The sequence below is a fragment of the Ambystoma mexicanum genome, chromosome 1p (assembly GCF_040938575.1).
Source record: "Ambystoma mexicanum isolate Mex_15411 chromosome 1p, UKY_AmexF1_1, whole genome shotgun sequence".
NCBI classification, from domain to species: Eukaryota; Metazoa; Chordata; class Amphibia; order Caudata; family Ambystomatidae; genus Ambystoma; species Ambystoma mexicanum.
Window position 1 is genome coordinate 195,742,791 of NC_090921.1, and position 20,341 is coordinate 195,763,131.

General features: G+C 43.0%; 1 protein-coding gene across 1 annotated transcript in view; it reads right to left on the reverse strand.

Annotated features, from left to right (window-relative positions):
- Positions 1-20,341, reverse strand: part of LOC138465591 (extracellular calcium-sensing receptor-like) — a 122,744-nt gene that overhangs the window by 3,948 nt on the left and 98,455 nt on the right. The window contains exon 4 of the mRNA XM_069607224.1: positions 12,196-12,423. Within this exon, the coding sequence (XP_069463325.1) occupies positions 12,196-12,423 (228 nt within the window). The remainder of the gene's footprint in view (positions 1-12,195; positions 12,424-20,341) is intronic.

Sequence of the window (20,341 nt, forward strand, 5' to 3'; positions counted from 1 at the left end):
GCTGTATTGCATAGTAGGGCAAGTTCAGCTTTTGCGGGATTGAGATATAGGGAGGTTCTTGCCATCCAAGCGCAAGGCACATGCAGATGTGTGAGATGAGTTGAGCATAGCTTGCTTTGACGAATAACTGTTCATCCTTCACATATTGGTGAAGTTAGATGTTTGGGTTGGTGAGAAGTGACCACAGCAGCTCCATATAGAGATTGAAAATTATACCTTGTCTGATTCTGCTGGTAATCATATGAGGACTGTGCCTGTGAGCCTCATCCTCTGTGTGAGCAGTCTGATTAATGTGGCATTGAACACTGTGTTCAATGCAGCAAAGACATCCAGGAGTCAGGCACCTGGAGAGTCTCAATGACCTGGATCGTAGTGGTCACCAAGCTGTATCTGGGTCTGAATCCCACATAATAGTCACAGGGTATGCCGTGTTGGTTGATTCAATTAAGAATTTGTTTCACACTGCTTTCACAATGATTTTACCGATTATTGGAAGGCTAGTGGTTGGCCGATAGTTGGCAAGGTCATCGGATGAATCATTCCAATATTTTCAATGCTTGGAATTAAGCCTTGATTGAGCATGTCAATCACTATTTGTAAGAGGCAGAGAGCGATATTATTTTTTTTTTCATTGCAAGCTCCTGGGCTGTGGTCAGCACCATGTGGCTCTTTACTTCTGGAGTGGCTGGCTTTCTTGTTCAGGCCCCTTAAAACAAGGAGAAAAATAAGAACAGGAGTGCCACAAGTCTAACACTTTCAGCACTGACCCTAAATAAGAAAGAATAGGAATACCAAATAATGTGTCTTTCTGGAATGTTATACAATAATTGCTAGACTTATTAAAGGTTTATTTCAGGCACACTTGAGGGGGTGAGTCACTGATTTAGTCTGTTCTAAAATGCCTCAACTCAGCCTTTTATCCTTCTGAGGTCGATAAATGAGTACCAACAAAGGTTGGGTGATATTGGGTGTATATTTTTTCTATATAAAGCGCTTAAGCGTAAGTGCTATATAATACATCACTATCATTTGTTCATGGACGTCTGCTTGCATTCACAGAAATTTGATAATATGGGCGTATACACACTGATTTTAACGATACATATGGCAATCCATTCTTGTATGAAATGTACATCACATTATAGTGATATCGTAACCCTATTTTTCGTAGTGTACAATGCTATGTGATGCCACTTCCTGTTTTGTCAACAGGTGAAAGGTCGTGTTCCATCGCTTCCCGCGATATCATTTCGGGGTGGGGTCAAATTACATCACTTGCTGTGATGTCATAGGGGGTCAAGGGTCGCGTGATGTCACTTCCGCTACCCCTGGCATTTTGGTGAAAGTAGAGAGTATACCTACTACCCAATATGATTAGTAGCATTTGTACCTGCTAATAAGAGGTCCTCAAGGAAGATGTTTATGGATGCTGATGTGATGAGGTTGGTGAACTCTTCATAAAATGTCCCACACCTGGTAGGTGGGAGATAGATAAGGTGGAAGGTGGTGCTCTGTCTTTACAAAATCAGGAAGTGGCATGTGAGGAGACCCATGGAGTAATTTTCTACACAGTTTCAGAAAGTACTAGACCAGTCATATAGGCCGATGACTGCAAGGCCTTCTCCTACGTTTCCCCTCGTGGTTGGCTTATTGAAATGTATACCTAAATGGGATGAAGATGTTTAGCACATGGAAGGAGGTAGACGAGAACCATGTGTTAATAATAAAGATAGTGTTGAACTGTTGAACTCTTATGTGTTGATGATGTTTGTGATGCCGGTGATTAGAAGGCTTTATTACTGAGCGTTAACGAGCATTAGGTGGAAAGAAATGTGGTTCAGTGGAGGTTGTTTGGAGATCAGTGGGATCTAGGTGTTATCTATGAAATGGTTTAGAGGTTAAGTGGATTTGAGGTGCTGTGTTCCCTTGCCTTTGTGAGTGTTGGAAGTACGTCTGACTGTTGTAGACATATTGTGATGTTTTACCAGGACAGGAGAAGAAGTGGTAATCTTGCTTAGGTGGGTGATGTCCTTTGACTTGCCCTTAGCTGACAGCTCCAATTGTTAGTTTCTCTAGGTCAGGGTGGTTTGCTAATTTGTTGGGTTTAACAGTTAATGGAAGTGGTGAGGCAGACAGGGAGCTGAGCTGGCCACATGACCAAGTCTTTCCCGGGACTGCTGAAGGCTGGCTGCATGAGCCCACTAAATATCAGATTGGAGATGTGAAAACAGTGGATGGAAGGGAGCACGGCAGGCAGGAGGCAAAGCAAGTCACATAATCAAGGCACTACCATGTATGCTAGATGAAGAATATCAGTATGGGCAAGCTGATCAAGAATGAGAGCTTATTCTAGAAGTAGTACTGACAGAAGTATGCTCAGGTTCCTTAAGAAGGAATGACACAATTGAGACACTATGAGATATTGAAGGCAACCTCCAATCCCGCATTTAGACCTAAACTGGATACAACCGATCTGGTGGAGTAGTCTACCTTTGATTTTCTTGAGCGAGACAAACTCCAGATAAAGTTTTGGAAGCTGGCAGCTGACCATGTGGAGAAGGTGAACAAAAGGCTTTTCAGTAAAATAAGGACAGTTTTTTATTTTTTAAAGTAGGCACCACAAGCAGACCACCACCAGCAGATAATGGAACACATCCAACCTTCTGCCCAATCACCCATAGATTTTTCAATTCCTATGCTATGGAGTAAGATAGAAGAGTAAGGAAGAGAATGCAGTTTGCTCACTGAGGCTTCTGTCATTGAAAAGTAGTGAATCAAATGTTGGCCATGCATGAAAGTAATCAAAATGAGTACACAAAGATGAGAGAGGCACATTTTAGAAAATATAAAAATACAATGACCAAGAACTTAAAGGATATAAGAGAAAGCATGGGCGATTTAGTGACAAATCTGTTACTGGAAAAATGACAAGTCACAATGGCAATAAGGTGGACCTCATAAAATGTATTGTTTTTAACATCCTTTCTTGGTGTTCATTTTGGATGTTTGTCTTAGGTTTTTGAGCCAACATTTTTCCAACACTCAAGTTACTGATCCCTATCTGCTTGCTGCAGTTACAGATCAGTCGGTTGGTCCCTGGAATAACCACGTATGACAGAGATTTCTTGAAAAGCACTAGCACTTAGCCTGAGATCCTCCTCCTTGGCTCCCCTTAGCACTTCACTTCCCTCCTCTTTCCTTCCCCATCCCCTGTACTTCTCCTCAGTACACTTGCATGTCCGAATACCACAAGGCCTAGTAGGACCACGACTGTATATTTACTATTTTTGCCATTGTTCTTATTTCCCCTGTTATCTTCCCGTTTAGCCTTGTGGTGCTTTGAAACACAATTCTGTTGTATAAAGCACCTTACAAATGCTCAATAAAATACTATAACAATAAAATAAGGACCACCAATAACTAGGAAGTGTCATCATTATTCACCAAAAGAGCCCCACATCAAAGAGTTCATCTCAGTGACATGTGTCCTAAAGGCGATAAAGGGACAACATTCTTGGCCATGGTAAAAGCAATGGCAGCTGCAGTAGAGAAGGGTGATGGGACAGCTGTGAACGTGTTGGAAGAATTCATGAATCAATCGTAAGAGTTTATGAATTCAGATTGCCACTCTAGCTTTCTATCCTGAGGTCCATAGTTCTTAATAAAGATGCTCCACGATACTCGCCAATTTGTAGAGTGGGTGATGGGGGTGGCTTCTAACCCACAATCTACTATTTCGAACTCAGAGGTTCTTCAAACCAAAGATGTATTACTAGGTTCTAGCTCCCATCCAATCAGACTCTATGTTCCTTTCTGAGGATTGTAATCAGCTGACAAAAGACCATGTCAGAGCACAGGGTGATCTTCCCACCTAGCAGTAATGACCAGGAAATGTGAACAGTTCTACACTTGTGAGAGTGGAGCCTGAGGCCACATATGAGACTTACATGTACAACCCTTGGGATGGACCTGAGATGCAAGATAGCTTTTTTTTATTTAGATGGAGTTCTAGTAAAAGAATTGCAAAAAGGAAAATAGAGTTGCCCTACCTAGGGATTGTGCAGACGTCCCTTTGCGATTTTAAAGAAGAATCTGTGGACTTTAATGAGAAGGATTGAATGTCTATAGTGACCCTGAGGCAGGTGCCCACCGGCCATAGTGCCACTGGGCCACATGTGAGATATAAGATATTGTAGAGGCTGCCTAGTCAAGCCTACATGGAACTAAAGCTATATCTGTTGTACTTGCCAGATCTGTGGTAAATCAGGTCAATAGACAAAGGGACTCTTAATGGCACATCCAGAGTCATCAATCCCCTTGAACAGTCTACTTACCCTAAAAACCTGTACATCTTAGAATCATAACCATGCCACTAAGATGAACAGGTTTTTAGAGATAGTAGGATGTTCAAATAGATTGACATGTCAGGTTCATCACCATATGAGGTGTCGTCTCTCGTAGGTGAAAGAGGAATGAGACAGAAAATAAGCCTGACACCTGACTATATGCTGAACCGGAGAAACGAGAATACACTGCACAAATATACATCTGCATACACCGCTCAAGCATACATCCAAGGATAATCTTAAATCTAAGTTGATTCTATAGCTAGGCAATCTACTAGGCAGGAACACTTTCCCCATCATTGTACAAAACTGGGCCCCAATGCACTCCAGCTGTTACTGGTTCCAAGGGGGGACTTTCTCAGATTCAGTAAATGCTTGCATCTTGGGAGAATGTGGGAGACGCATGACGTGCCCACCCATGACTGGACAAGGGAGTAGCAGTGTATATTTGCCTGTCATCCATGTATCGTTGGAGTATATAGCCTTCCAAGTGAAGATGGCCCACTAGAGGATCAAAAAGTATACCTATGAGAACGCTTATGGAACAGACTTTAACTCAGAGAAACTGGTTTTGGCACTCCTGCATGGCAAACTACAGGAATCTATGGTGTGCAGAGATGTGAAAGTAGGCATCTTCCGGATTGAGTAGTCTACATGGAGTCGCTCCGTCAAGGACATCCATAGGCTCAAAACCTACTTCATGCTAATCTAATCTTGGATATCCAGTTCATACTTGAAGCACAACCCTCCAAGATTGATTTCCTACTCCTCACCAACAACACTGAACACCCAGACATACAGACCTAGCTATCAACTAAGAACTCTGAGGGCTTTACATCTGAGCTCACCTCCTCTGCCAAGGCCCTTGGGTTCCACATCAACAAACACCTCTCCTTCAAGACGCACATAGCTAAACCCTTTCTCCCTCCAGACAGTTCAAGCACTGGTCCTATCCCACCTGGATGTGGGTAATGCACTCCTCAAAGGCCGCCTGTCGTCCTCCGTTGTGCCCCTGTTAAAGTTCCCTACACGTGGCCTCACAACTCATCAAGGGTCTACACAGATACAACCACATCACCCCGGCCCTCATCAACCTTCACTGACTCCCACTGTACAGACGAATCACCTTCATGTCTTGTTGCATCATCTATAGGGCAGTCGCCCTCAAGTCACCCAGCTACCTTGCAGGAAAACTCACCATCACCGGTGGACAGCACACCACCAGAAGCCATCGCCTTTCTGTTTTGCTAAAGTCACCCCGAATGGGACGGGTATGCCCAGACGTGGGTCCCGAGTCTGCCGGGCCTAGAGACCCAAGCTACTCCTCACTGATGACGCCCAACAAGGCTGAAACATGTCTGGGGATGCATGTGGTCTCGTGCAGAAGGGATGTGACCTAGCAGTTCGGGCTGGACTGCCCCTTTTGGGGTAGGACCAAGCCTGATTTGCATATGGTTTTTCCCCTTCTGTAAAGGTTTGGCAGACTGAAAAACGGTGGTCTGGAGGGTTGCCCAGAGGTTTGCCCGTGGTTATGATTAATTCAAAACCTTCCAGCCATCACCTTTCTGTTTTGCTAACACCACCAGAAGCCAGGACATGTGCAGACTTCAAATTTGCCACTACAAAAAGGAAAGGACCAGACAACATGCCTTCTCTGCCTACAACTATGGATCCTCCTCTCCGTCACCATCAGACTCGCCACTAAGCTTCTACAATTCAGAAAAGAACTCAAGACCTGCCTCTTCAAGAAAAATCTCCCCCTCAATAGATAGGCCATCACATCGCCCCTTGCAGCACCTGGCTCACTAGACACCTTCTGCCCTTCTTCTCACTGCCACCCGGTAGAGCTGTACCCCTCCTCTGTGCTCCTATATAACCCACCCCTGCTATATATCTGTTCTGTTGTTACCTCTGAAAAGTGCTCCGATATGCATCTGTACTGTAAAGTGCTGCTTTACTTCTCGAAGCTAGGCCCACGCTCAATAAATACAATAATATTATTAACAATAATAACACATAAATAATATGTTTTTTTCTCTCAATCCTAATCTTTTCTAACTAGAAACAAGAATGAGGGGACATAATCTGGAGAGATGGCTAACTCTCACTCCCTTGCTATCTCCATTGTTAGCTAATGCGTGGAAAGTTTGGAGCAGAGTTCTCTGTATCCAATATATGTAGACACTGATGACATCTGTTTACTGCTTTTTTCCCTTACAATGACAACCTCTTTCTGTTCATCTGATGCAGACCTATTCCATTGGTGTCGTGAAGTCATCTCACAAGGCTTTGGCAAGCCAGGATCCATCATCTGGAAACTATGGCATGGAAGGCAAGGCATTAAAGAATTGATGTGTCCTCCATGGCCGATCCTGAACAAACTGCAGAGCTCACCAGTGATAGGCATCAGGCGATGAGGCAAAACCATGCCAAGAGTTACATCATCCAGTTGTGCATGTGGAGGGTTTAAGTGTGGGGGATGGACCCAACTGCAGCACTCTTAGCAGTGCCTTGTAGGCACCTCCCTCATTCATTTGTGATGTCTGCATGCCTGTGCTTTAAAGAAGGCCACCTGAATGGATCACCAAGACAGATCTACTGACTTTATTTATAAATGAAAGACAGGATTAGTAAAACAATAATGACCTATATTAATAGATGAGCCTACCGAGCATCATCCCAGGACAGGACCAATCAATCATTGTGTGTTGGGCGCAAAGGGGGGTCCACCCATGTGTTCCCTTCTCCTAGGGTAGTGGTCTGCAACATGAGGATTTCAAGATGTTTGGGACATTGACTCCCATATTCCATCGGCATTGGCTTCGTTGGCGAGCGATGATGGGAGTGGTAGTCCAAAACATCTGTAGAGCCAAAGTTTGCAGACCTGTCCTATTGGAGGCATTAGTAAAACAAAAAAAGAAGAAGGGGTTTTGAGGTTAAATGTTTCAGATTTCCCCTTAATGTTATAACTAGGTTTTAGGCTTGGCCCCTGTCTTGTGAAGTGGCCCCCCTCATTGCATTTGGCCCAGTGAAACTGCAACCCTACCAGTCACATGCTTACTGTTTCTTTGTTTGTTTGTTTGTTTATTTGGTATAGCGCAAAACCAAACCCAAAGTGTAGCTGGGCGCCGACATTACAAGGATACTTGAGAACTTGGTTACAGGAAATTACAGTTATGCAGTTCAATTAGAAGCAAAGTACATGTACGGAACTGAGTACCAAGATAGAGTTACAGCTAGTTGAACAGAAACTAGTTGACATAGTTACAAACATCAGTGGTCTCTGGTGCAGGTGGCAAAGCAATGGGTCCTAGTAAGGGGAGGAGGTCGAGCTAAATGTCATTGGATCATATCCAGGTAAGGACCTTCCGCCTGTAGCTAGGGTAAGGTTGGTCCCTTCTGAGATCTAGAGGGAGTCTGTTCCAAATTTGTGTAGCTATGACCGGAAAGCTGGAACCGCCAGCTGTGCTCTTTTTGTAACTGGGCACTACTAAGGTGTAAGCATTAGTCATTCTTGTGGGACTTTTTGAGATTCTCTTGTTGACTCTGTTTACCAGGTAGGGGGGAGTTATGTTGTTGAGACATTTGGAGGTGAGAGAGAGGGTTTTGAGGGCAATCCTGTCTTTAATTTTTAGCCAATGGATATTTTTTCTGGAGGTGGAGATATGAGCTCTATTAGGAATATTTAGAGCTACTCTAATAGCGTTATTTTGGAGTGTTTGGAGTTTATCAAGAATGTACTTGTTAGATCCTGCAAATAGAGCATTACAGTAATCCAGCCTGGATATGATGAGTGCGTTGGCTAGTGTGATGCATCTAGTCTCAGTTAGGAATGGTCTACATGCTCAGATCAGTTTGCAAGTATATGCAGTGGAAGATGCTAAGGAATTTGTTTGTTTCTTAAAGGTGAGCGCTGAGTCGAGATAGACCCCAAGGGTTTTGACTGCAGGCATCACTTTGATGACATTGTTGTCAATCTTAAATGAGGCATAGTTCGGGTCAAGTTTTTTGATCGGCATCTCTGAGCCAAGGATCAGTAACTCCGTTTTGTCGTCATTCAGGCAGAGGGCGTGAGATGCCATCCATGCCTGAATGAGGAGATATATCTTGTTTACTAAAGCCGTGTCTTCCAAGAAGTTGCCCGAAAGGGGTATGAGGATCTGAGTGTCATCTGCGTGGTTGCATCTCGAACAGAGGTTTACTAAAGATGTTGTACATCGTAGGGGATACACATGATGCTAAAAGGACACCGCAGGAAACTTGTGTGGGATCAGCAGCTGCTAAGGGGGAGAAGACTCTCATTGTCCGGTTTGCTAGGAAGGATTGTACCCAGGTTATGGCATCACTTGAAAAATGGGCAGCGGAGCTAATGTTGCATGACAACAGTTGCAGTGCCTGTTTTATACAATCCAGTGCACATTTCTTTGCACTTTTTTTCAGTGTGAAATACTTTTACAATGTTCCTGTTTTTGAGATCATTAAATCGAGCAAAGGCGTAGTTAATATTTTCACTGACTTTAGCTTTCTTTTTTTGTTTACTTAAGAAGAAGGTTAAATGTAATAATGCTACATTTGATGAACTAATGCAGGATTCTGCAACCTTTGGTACTCCAGATATTTTGGGCTACAACTCAAAGCAGCGCAGGAGGCCATAGTCAAAGGTGACGGATCATGGGAGTGGTAGTCTAAAATCTTTGGTTCTCCAGATATTTTGGACTACAACTCACATCAGCCTGTGCCAGCATAGTCAAAGGTAATGGACCATGTGAGTGGTAGTCTACATCAGGCGCGCCACATGCAGCAGACCCCTGAACTAATGTAAACCAATCTAAGCATGTGTGCATCCTGTGTGAACAATTATTTACAGCTGACTTTTAAAAAATTGTTTTACCTAAAATGAACCTTACTTTAATATTTCACTTTTTTGCAAGCCATTGCTGGACCACTTGCAATTTCATGGAACACACACTCACATGCATGAAGTGCACTCTTTTAATAGTAAGTTCTGATAATTGGGTGGGTGCAATGGGATCTAAAATGAGCCCTGTAGGAGACGCACCCCAAAGCTCCCGACCCAGCTCTGACAACCTGATTAACTTGATACAAGGCGCATCAACCTCAAAAGGGCAGGCTTGGCATACAAGAAAATTAAAGATTATCTTCCATCCAACCTGTCAGAAAGCCTACCCCTTTGGAGGGTTTTGCAGGGCAAATAGGAGGTTCTATGTCATTTTACTGACGTTCGTTTTTTATGTGGATTTTTCAACAAAAATACATCGAAATGTATTTTTTTTAAATTTGGGGGCCTCCTCCAAAATCGCCCCTTTCCCTAATTTGTTACCACATCCCCAACCCCCTAACCATTGTATACCCTTACCCACCCCATATACATTTCGATTCGTTTTTTCAATGGATTTGTTTTAGCAAAACACCCATTGAAAAAACAACCATTGGCAAAAGGACGGTATACAAAGTAGGCATAGACAGACAAGCCTTCTTCTATGCTACCAGACTTTTCCCATCTACGCTTCACTTCAAACATAATTGAAGACACTGCTCTTCAAAGACCCTGGCCCTCATTACAACTCAGGCATTAAGGGGTTAACGGCGCCGTAAAAGGTGGCGGCGCCATTAAACCCTTAACGCTAACGCCTGATTACGAGGTACCTTTGCGGGTTGGAGACTTTAACGCCTGCTTTTTGCAGGCGTTAAAAACCAACCCGCAAAGGGACCTTGGTGCTAAGTACGGTGCCGCAATTTGCGGCACCGTACTTAGCGCCTTCCCCATTCCCATTGAGCCCTATGGGGCAAAAATGGGAATGGGTAAGGGCCATGGCGGCATGGGGAATTACTGCCCCGCCAACCTCGGAATGGGGCAGTAATTCCCCATTCCGCCATGGCAGAGTCGGTAAGTTACCAGCATGGACTATGGTGCTATTAGCACCATGGTCCAACGCCAGGGTGGTAATGAGGGCCCCTGTCTTGCCTCACTGCCCAGTGGTAGCATACCATGCATATCCTGCCCCTTTACCCTTTCTCAGCTTTCCTTGCCCTCCTCTCTCCGAGCCCGCATCTTTTGTACATTAGTCTATTGATTTCTAGCTAGGTTGGTGCTGTATAACTCCCATTCCTGTATGCATGCCTACTTCTGCTGTACCACCTCCATGAATCCATAATGGAGGTAGGATGTTGCTTATTGGTCAGCTCTGCAGAGAAATTATATTTATCTGTGACGTAAAGTTGCTGGTCTGCTCTGGATGGGACGTTCTTTAGCCATGAGTTTGCATGCCAGAGCTGATTTGATTTGATGTATTATGCATTTGTTAGGTGCTTATACAGTAAGTCAATTCTGTTTCAAAGTGCCCACAGGGCAACAGGGAGGGAACATGGGATTGAAAATAAAGAGTACAGTGAAATATGAAGACAAGCCTGCCATGTCTTGTGAGTATTCAGAACGTATAAGCGCAGCGAGAACATGGGAAGTGGGGGGTAAGTGCTGGAAAGTCTGTGCGTGTGGGAGAGCAGCAGATGAAGTGCATAATATGATAAGTGCTATGAGACCTGGGGTAACATTGTGTAGAAAGTGCAAGCCTACAGGATTGAGGCCGGTGGGTGCAACGGCAAATGCTGCAAGCTAGAGAGAGGCTGAGGCGATTGGGAATGGGAGGACAGGTCCCCTGAAGGATACATAAGGGTCCTGGCCACCAATCACAGTGACTGTGAGATTAGCAGAGGAGACAATTAGGGAAAGAGGAGGTGAAGAGGAAAGTCTTGAGCAGCTTCCAGAATTTGAGGAAGTCCTGATCAAGACGAATTGGAAGGGGGTTCCATAAGACGAAGCCAGCTGAAGAAAGTGATTGGCCTCCGGCCCGCTGTTTAGCAAAATGCTTTACACACAGAGAGTTGGTGCCAGAGGACCACACAGGTCTGGAGGGAGAGTATTTGGTAAGAGAAAGTTGCAATAACGTGGCCCCACGCCTCAGACAACCTTGTGGATGATGCAGAGGGATTTGAATTTAATCAGTGCTGCCAAGGGTAAGTTTTGCTGCTCTGTTCTGGTTTAGCTGGAGGGGTCGTAAAATGGAAGAAGGTAAATTCAGGAGAAGGATATTTCAGTAGTCAAGTCTAGAGAGAACCAGGGCTCGTGTAACATTGGGCTCCTGGGGGAAAGTGAGACAAGTGAGAATTCATTTCAGAAGATTTGAAAGTGGGACTTATTGGCAATGTCCTGAGTGTGAGGGAGGAAGGAGAGAGAGGAGTCGAAGATGACTCCAAGGTTTTTTGCTTCAGAAAAAGGAACACCAGAGTGAGAGGAAAAAAGAGGAAGAAGGGGTCCCAAAGGTAAGGATCTCAGTCTTGCTGGCATTGAGGCAGAGATCATTGGAGGCACACTCGGACTGGATGGCAGATAGGCAGTCAGGAATGATGGAGGAAGTAAGAAGAGGATGAGAGGGAGGTTTGAAGAAGAGTTGTGTGTCATCTGCATAACATTGAAAGTTGGGAGAAAAGGTGGAAGTTAGGAGTGCCAAATGTGCAAGATAATTGGTGAAGAGCCAGGGGGAGAGGCTTGAGCCCTCTGGGACTACACAGGTGGAGAAGGAAGTTTGTGAGGATAAGGTGTCCTCAATGATTTCGGACGAACAGTCAGTTAGGAAGGAGGTGTGTTACAGGCCATGTTACAGATGTAAGGATAGTCCACATATTTTTGATGGAGGGTATTAAACTAGGTTTTCAAGACCAAGGCAGCACATTTCACGTCTCACTGTCTTCATGACAAATCTGAAATCCTTCCACTGAGTAATACATACCAGCAACATTTATGTCATCTCACCTTGTAGCACAAACCTACCCTTTTTTCCCCTGCAGTCCACAAGATGGCGCTTGTGTTGATAGTAAGGGGAGCCCCCAGTGGAGCGCTGGAGTCATACTCGCCCACTTTCACGTGCCTGAAGGTTCCCTGGGAACTGTGCTGCCAGTTCACAACATCATACTTGGCCGGGGGATTCCCACGCTTATCAAAGAAGGTCTGCGTGCCAATTCTTTTCTGAAGGCGAATATTTTTGACGTAATGAAGAAGCTGCAAGAAGAGAACATTTTCAGAGATTTTAGGAGACTCCCATGTATTCGTTGTAGAAGCGGTTATGGCCTTCAAAGCTATAATTGTTCAGACATGCCAGCGTCAGGCAAAAAGAAATCATGGCTTTAATGACCACAGCTTCATGCTAGCCCAGAGCATGCTTGCTTGGTTGGACATAGTTAAAGATCCACAATGATCCAGTCGATTCTCCTCTACATGCAATATTGATAAGCCATGTATTGGCCACCATAGCAATATCAGGAGAGAAAAAGCTCTGCTATGTCCTTGTTGGCAAAAGAAGATATTACATTATATATATTAAATCATACAACCACTTCATGTACACAACAAGCATGCTCGGGGCCTTATTGCTAGGCATTAACACAAGTGTGTGGTGATTATTTACTTCTTTGGCCCTATGCTCTTCCACTCCTAGATGTAAATGGGAAATGCCATTTCTATCATTAGTTTGCTGTTTTGGGTTCCTGCCTACACTTCCATCATTCACTGCATTCAATTCCGAGGCTCTTGTGGGCGTTTTACGGGATTGTTTCATGTTTGAGGGCCTCCATACTGTCTGAGAACAGTTGCCATTTTACAAGCAATTTCAATCTGCCTGCAATTAGTGTTAGTATCTAACTGTGTGAAACATTGACATACAGTAACACTCTGCTTCTGAGTATCTGCCCGTGCAGCATACTTTATTCTGTATGCTCCCGGAATCAGCATGTGCTCCCAAGGACACTGGTTTATTGGTATAATGGAGAACAAGGTTTTAATTCTTCAAGTATCCTACAGCCTGTAAACAGCTACTGACTTCATTGCATTACCATAACAAGATATTTTGATGTTTCCTCTAACTGCCTACATCCCACTACTGAGATCTGGCCAGTTGGTCATGTGTACACCTTTCATTATTTGATGATATCAGTATGATATGACAGACATTTAAGAGTTAGGGGTTTGAATGACTTATTTTGAATTTAGAGGGTCATTTTTGCTTTTGTGGTAATCCTTTAGATGAGATTGTATGATTTAATTACCGTTACTGCATGTGGTGTCCTGGTGGGTCTTGCAGTATTTCAGAACCACTACATACACTATTTCTGAAGTAACAGATGTTTGGGGTTCCTGACACAACCTTAAGAAGGTTATTACTCCCATATCTGTAAGCGACTTCAATTCAACACTACAGCTAAGTCAATGCCTAGTCTGGGATGCTGAAGGAAACCCTTATTGATATATTTGTATGTCCAGCTTGTTTACTCTGGATGACAACCCTTATATAACACCCCTCTCTTAGAATCCCCCTGACCCCATTGAGCCAAGAAGTAGGTTTGTTTTGCAAATTAAAAGGTTTATTTGAAAATTAAACAATATATATCTATCACACTTTTAAAGTAAATTAATATTTGATAGCACATTTGTGAGGATGATAGTGATCAACAATGGATAATGTTACAGAAGTGATACAGAGAGGATAAAGTAGCTGGGAATGCTTTTATGGCTTCAAGTACAATGCAATGATAAATGAAAATGCACTAAAGGAAATAAACTTGATATGACTTCAACAAAAGACAATGTAATCACTTTTCTTTGACAATTCACCCCCCCCCCCTTTATGCAAGGTAAAGAGTGGAAGGAAAGCACACAGTTCTCAGGAATGCAATCAAATATAATTCAGTTCCCCCCTAGCAAGCTTAGAGGAAAACATGTAGGAGTTTTAAACACAGGCAATATACTTTGATGTGGTATGCAAAGAAGTGAGAAATATGCTAAAATGATTTTAATTCCCTCTAGAGGTTCCGGGTGGGTGACAGCTACTTTGTATTAGTTCAGGATCACTTTAGCAATGCTCTATGAATGATTGTCAGGTTGCAAAGGAATTTCAGCAAAGGCAAGCAAGGACAAATCTTTTTACACGTGGCTGAAATTAAGCAAAATGTCAAATCACGACAAATTTAGTCGCGCGCGTCGAGCGCAATTACAGAGGGAGTATGAGGAGTAGGAAGTCGGTTCTAGGCTCGTTGGAAAACTTAGAATCTTAGCTTTAAGATGACAGTTAAAACTCCCTCACACAAATGGTTCCGGAGATACAGCCGATTTAGTAAAGGTATTTTTTCGGATTTTACATTTTAAAGCTCAGAATGACAGATAACAGTTTTCAGTTTTAAAGATGACAGAATGACACGATTCTAGGAGGCAGTTCTAATAGGCTAAAATAGTTTGGATTAGATTATTTTAAACTAAGAGATTGGTTTTGGCACAGTGCTAGCTGGGTACTCACACTAGATTTTGGACAGGAATGCGACTTCGTCACCGATCGGGTCAGGATTGGCTGGACTTCTGCTAGCGGTTCTTCACAGCGATCTGGTCTCTGGGTCTCCGGTTCTGTTATCGGTTCTGCTAGCGGTTCCGGATACAGCGGTCTCTGGTTCTGTGGGTCTGGATCAAGTGGATTCTTAGCAAGCAGCAAACCACACAGCCCGGCGGTTAAATAGTTTGCAAATGATTTTTGAGGCCTGCTGAAGAGAACTCAGCTTGTGGGTTAGCCTCTCTGCTACAAGTTCTGAAGTAAAGTTCTGGATCCCTGGAGTTCTGGATTTGAAGTCTGGAGTCTCCCGGCAAAGCGTCCCGCAAGAAAGTGGAAAGTGAATGTCTCTACCTGGGTTTCAATGTTCCTTTTATGTGTTTTGAAAATGGGTGTGTGCCTGGGCCTAGGTGAGCCTGCCCCTCTCACTTATCATTGGCCAAGCTTTCCTCTCTCCCTTGATTGGGGGAAGGAAATGGAGTGTCAGAGTGATGCTGTAGGTTTTATGGTCAGAGGAACCTCCCCTTGTCAAATTGCACACAAATCTATTTCTGTCCCAAATACATATTTATCGATGTACCATTTTTCTAATATTATAGGTCCACTTAACATATTTTCTGTAGCACCAAACCATCCGATCCCTGTCTTTGTACGATGTTGTGTCTACTTATGACAGAATTCTCCCCTTTTCATCTAGATAATGACCTCTAAACCTTTCCAGATTTTACACAAATGTGCACCAGGTATATGGGTTTCAGACGATAAAGTGTCAGATTTTTAACATGCATACATTTGGAGTAACAACCTTTTTTTCTGCTACTATCCCCAAGAACATACCACAGGGTCCTAACACCTCTTAAAATGTGCACAGAAAAATCACAAGAATGATGATGTTATTTATATAATTTTTACAAGTCCGCACTATGAATTATCCATCTTTTTAAAATCGTGCTCTGGCCCCAAAGGGGTGTGGTTTTCCAAAGCACATGGTGGAATTTCTGGTTTATCCACTTCCCCCAAGCTCAGCTTGCTCTCACAGGCCATTTTACGACCCCCCCAATATAACATTTGCCTGAGCCAGGGACAGTGCTTTGTTTAGTTTCCTGTAGTCCCCAAGTGCCACTCCCCTAATTCAATCAGAGAGGTGTCACCTCCTTTTGGCAGGGGCAGCAGGATGCAGCCAGGCCTGGGAACACAGCTGCTGAATTCCCTCTCCTGTCGGGGGCAATTGTCAGGCAGAATCCAGTTTCATTAAGCCAGGCTTCAGCTAAATGTCACTTTTGTTCTTCATTCAAATCAAACTCACAATTTTTGCACATGCAGCTAGAATGCTGATTCTAAGTTCAAAACTATGACATTTAACAGTTGCAACCTATGTTACACTCAAAAGTAGGTCACTCATTTATTTTAAACATTTCGATTTTAGTGGCTTTCTGTCCATTTAACTTAAGCTGCTGATATCCACAGCTCAGCCAGTTTTGTTATAAACATTGTTTTGGGCTTTTCATCTTTCCAGATTTTGTATGCACACAAGAATACATTCTGCCAAATGTCTGCTGGTGTTCATTGAGATTTTTGAATATCTTGTGATGTTTAAAATAGGCATTTTTAGCTTGCATTCAGGGAAACAACTGTGATTTTAAAGCGCTTTTAAGCTAAGAGGCACTGCTGTTTTTCCTTTGGCACACATTCCACTCATGGCACCCCTGGCCCATCATGCTTGCACTGGTGGGTGGCAGGTCAGGGGACCACTTTGTTGTGCGCAAAACTGCGCGGTTCTCCAGGATTCTGGCGCAAATGTGGGCTTTTCCGCCCTCTTGGATTTCCTAAGCCCACAGCACCAAGTGTTGCAGCATAATAACTTGAACGTGGGCCAAGACACCCAACATATCACATGGAGAGAAAATGCAGGGCAGGGTGAGTGATCCCATGCACAAACCGAGGATGCCCACATTCCTGTCACCTTCCTGCCAGCCTCCCGCATGCTCCTCGCCCACAGTTGAAGGAGATTTGCTAGTTTACAGCTGCCATGTTTCATGAAGTAGAGGAATTGGATCGAAATATGTTAACCTCACCTTTTTCAGTTGAGGTCAAAATATGTGGAAATGCATCTGGTGTTATGAATTATTTCAAGCTCTAATGGTACAGTATCCACAAAAGATACTGCATGAGCTAAATCGATCATGGTTAAAACAGAAGGTATGTTCAATGCTGCCTGTTTTTAGAATTGATGTCACTCTCACCATGCGTCTCTAGAGAGTTTGGTACTGGGTCTCTTTATAAAAATGCAGGGATCCTAATATTGGGGTTAATGAATCAGTTCTGATCTTAGGACAAGAAAATTATGTTCCTTTCTATGGTTATTGGTTGAATTTCTAACAACAATCACCTGTCCTTACTCTGGCCCGTGAGATCATGCCTAGTGGAGAGAGGATTTTTTATTTTTTTATTTTATTGTTCTGGTATTGAAGAATACATCAAGGCCAATATCAAAGAATCGTTGGACCCGCGCACTGCTATTTTCGCCTGGGCATAAATTCCACCATTGCAGAAATACATTAAATATATACATATCTGAACTTCGAAGTATCGCTGCATTCCTGCTTTTACCTGTATCACAGGCACTAATTATTGCTGTATGGATTACCATTAAGAGACAAAGGTGCTCATTATAAGTTTCCCAGTACATGGTAAAAGTGCTGGTAATCATGTTTACCAGCACTTTTACCGGACCGGCCAGTGAAAAGTTGGTCGGTATAGATACATGATTTACCTGCAGCTAAAAGCTGCAGGTAAATCTGACCCCTACCCTTGTACTACTGGTAATTGTGGCAAAATCCTCCCACGAAGCCCTATGTGAATCCATGTAATGGGGATTTACCATGAATACCGGCACTTGTAATCTGCAGGGATTACTGGCTGACATGTGCCAGTAACAGTAATTGCGTTTGCCGGTATTCTTGCACAATTACGGCCAGAATACCGGCAACGTGTAATGACCCCCTAAGGGCTGACTTATGAAGCATTTTACAATGGAGTTTTCCAATTGAGTAATGTTTGTATAAATCAGGTGCTAAATATGTTCAATTGCAGTTAACTATTTCTTTGTTTCAGTATTTCATGTCCCTGTTTTTTACTCTGTAATGATCATCATTTCCTAAACCTACTCTCAGTTTCAAATACTGTTTTTATGGTCTTAATTGTCAAAGTACATGTCTGCAATGAAATTCCTATGTTTTTCTCATGTGATTGCAAACATTGGGCCTCATTACACGGTAGGCGGTAACCATGGCGCTATTAGCACCATGGTTGCCGCCGGTATTTTACCGTGTCCGCCTTGGTGGATGGCGGAAATACCGCCCTACTCCAAGGTGAGCGGGAGCGGTAATTCCCCATTCACCAAGGCACTTTCCCATTCCCATAGGGCATAATGGGAATGGGGAAGTAGCTAATTACGGTACTGCAAATTGCGGTACCGTAATTAGCACCGAGGTAACTTTGCTTTGTAAAACCAGCCGCTAAGGTCGGGTCCTGCAAAGGGAACTCGTAGTAAGGCGGTAAGGGTTTACCGGTACCAGTGCCCTTACCGGTACAGGTAAACCCTTACCGCCTAACGTGTATTGAGGCCCATTGTCCTTCAGCAGAATTCCTGTGTTCTCAACCTCAAAGGTTGTCCTCACTGATGGATATTCATGATCCTTGTAGGGACTAATATTATAAAACTCTAATTCCTTTTACATGATTGAATGGATTAAGAACACTTCTAGCTATTCTGTCTAATGCTTATTTTGTTGTGTTGCCTTCCATATGAAGCTAGTAGCCAATATATGTCTTTCTGAATGCTATCTCCTCTTATGTGACATCATAGCAGAGGCTTATGGGATTTATAATCCACTGCCATGACATCACAACAGGGATATGTCAATTTTCTCTGTCAGCTCTTTATTCAATAATGAGTTGCAGAGATGATAAGCGAGGCGATCTGGAATTCTGTTTGTTTTATGTAGTTGCTTTATACCTCCCTTCCACACTTTAATAATTTCCGACAATTGTCGAAGGTTTCAGGGTCAATTATCTTGTTACAAAGTTCATTTTAAGAACTTTTTTTGTTTTCTTACTTCTATATTCAATGACAATTTCTATTTTATCTGGGAAGATGTATTCTCTTTCTCTAGAATAGTTATTTAGATTTCCTTTCATATGCATGGAGGTTTGTGTGCATTGTGAATATAATCATTGGTGATATAATAGTAGCAAGGGTGTACTTCATGTCTGTAGATACACTGCCTGTATTAATATGGAATATTCTGTACGTCTTCCACAGCATTTAAAGTTAGGGGAACAGCTTTCATTTGTCATTTGCTTTCATTTAAATAAAACAGAATATTCAGATTAAAAAGAAAACAGCTGATTCTTGTCCCATATTTTAGCATGGGATTGTCTATGTGGGTGGTATTAAATCAGGGACGTTGCTCTACAAAACAAATGAAACCCTAGACATTTACATATATTCCATAGATGGAAGTCACCTGCAATGCTGGTCGAAAGGGGCAGTGCAGGCTAGAAAATGGTATGCACTGGGGTCATATACAAAAAAGAAATGGGTATCATTCAGCTATGGTGTGTATTCCAAGTTAGAGATCTGAGTGACATGAAAGAAAACAGAAGCTTATGACTCGGCTATCAGATGTGACTCTTAAACCTATATTGGAATATATATTTGTAGTTGATAGCTAGCATCTATAATTCTATTGGCTCTTTATTGATCTGATTTTTGATTTTTATGAATGTGTGCACATATCCATAATAAACCAGGCAGAAACTGCATTAAGGCACAGATGTTAAAATAGGACATGAGAGGGTAGAAGTAATATATACGGTAGAGATCATTGAAACAAATGGGTTTTTAGCTTCTTCCGGAATAGGGACCGGGAATCTATCTTCCGAAGATCTACGTACAATGAATTCCATATCTGTGAGCCGATGATTGAAGATCATGATGCACGAAGCAGGAAAGAGGAACGTTTAGATAATTTTGATCAGTGGATCGTAAATAGAGTGTTGTGTGATGGAAGGAGATCTAATTTAATTAATTAATCTATCATGTAAATATGTCTTATGAACAAGTTGTGCATGTGGGACATATATTTTTGGGGAAAAATAGATTTTTTAAGTAAAAGCAAAGGGGAGGTTCTTCTCTACATTGTAAATGGCAGCATCACTCTGACACATGATGACACACTGTTCCCTTCTCAAATCATTGGATAGGGAATTCTCTGACCTATCAGATCCTTAGAGGGTTGGGCATAGACAATCAGCCTCCCCACCCACTTTTGAAAATGCATAAATAGGGACTGTTGAGGACCCACAGACACAAACTTTCTCACTCATCAACTGATCCCCTGGCGAAGCACCCTGCCGGAAGAACCAGACTCCAGATCCAGACTCTGGAACCAGACTCTAGAACTTTGAAGTAGAGGCCTAATCCAAAAAGCTGAACCCTTTTCAGCAGGCCTTTACAAATCTTGCAAACCTGATTAACCTGTCGGGGGGGAATTTCTGCCGGGGTCGGCCGGGCCGTCCGCAGACCTCCAGGCAGGGAGGCCC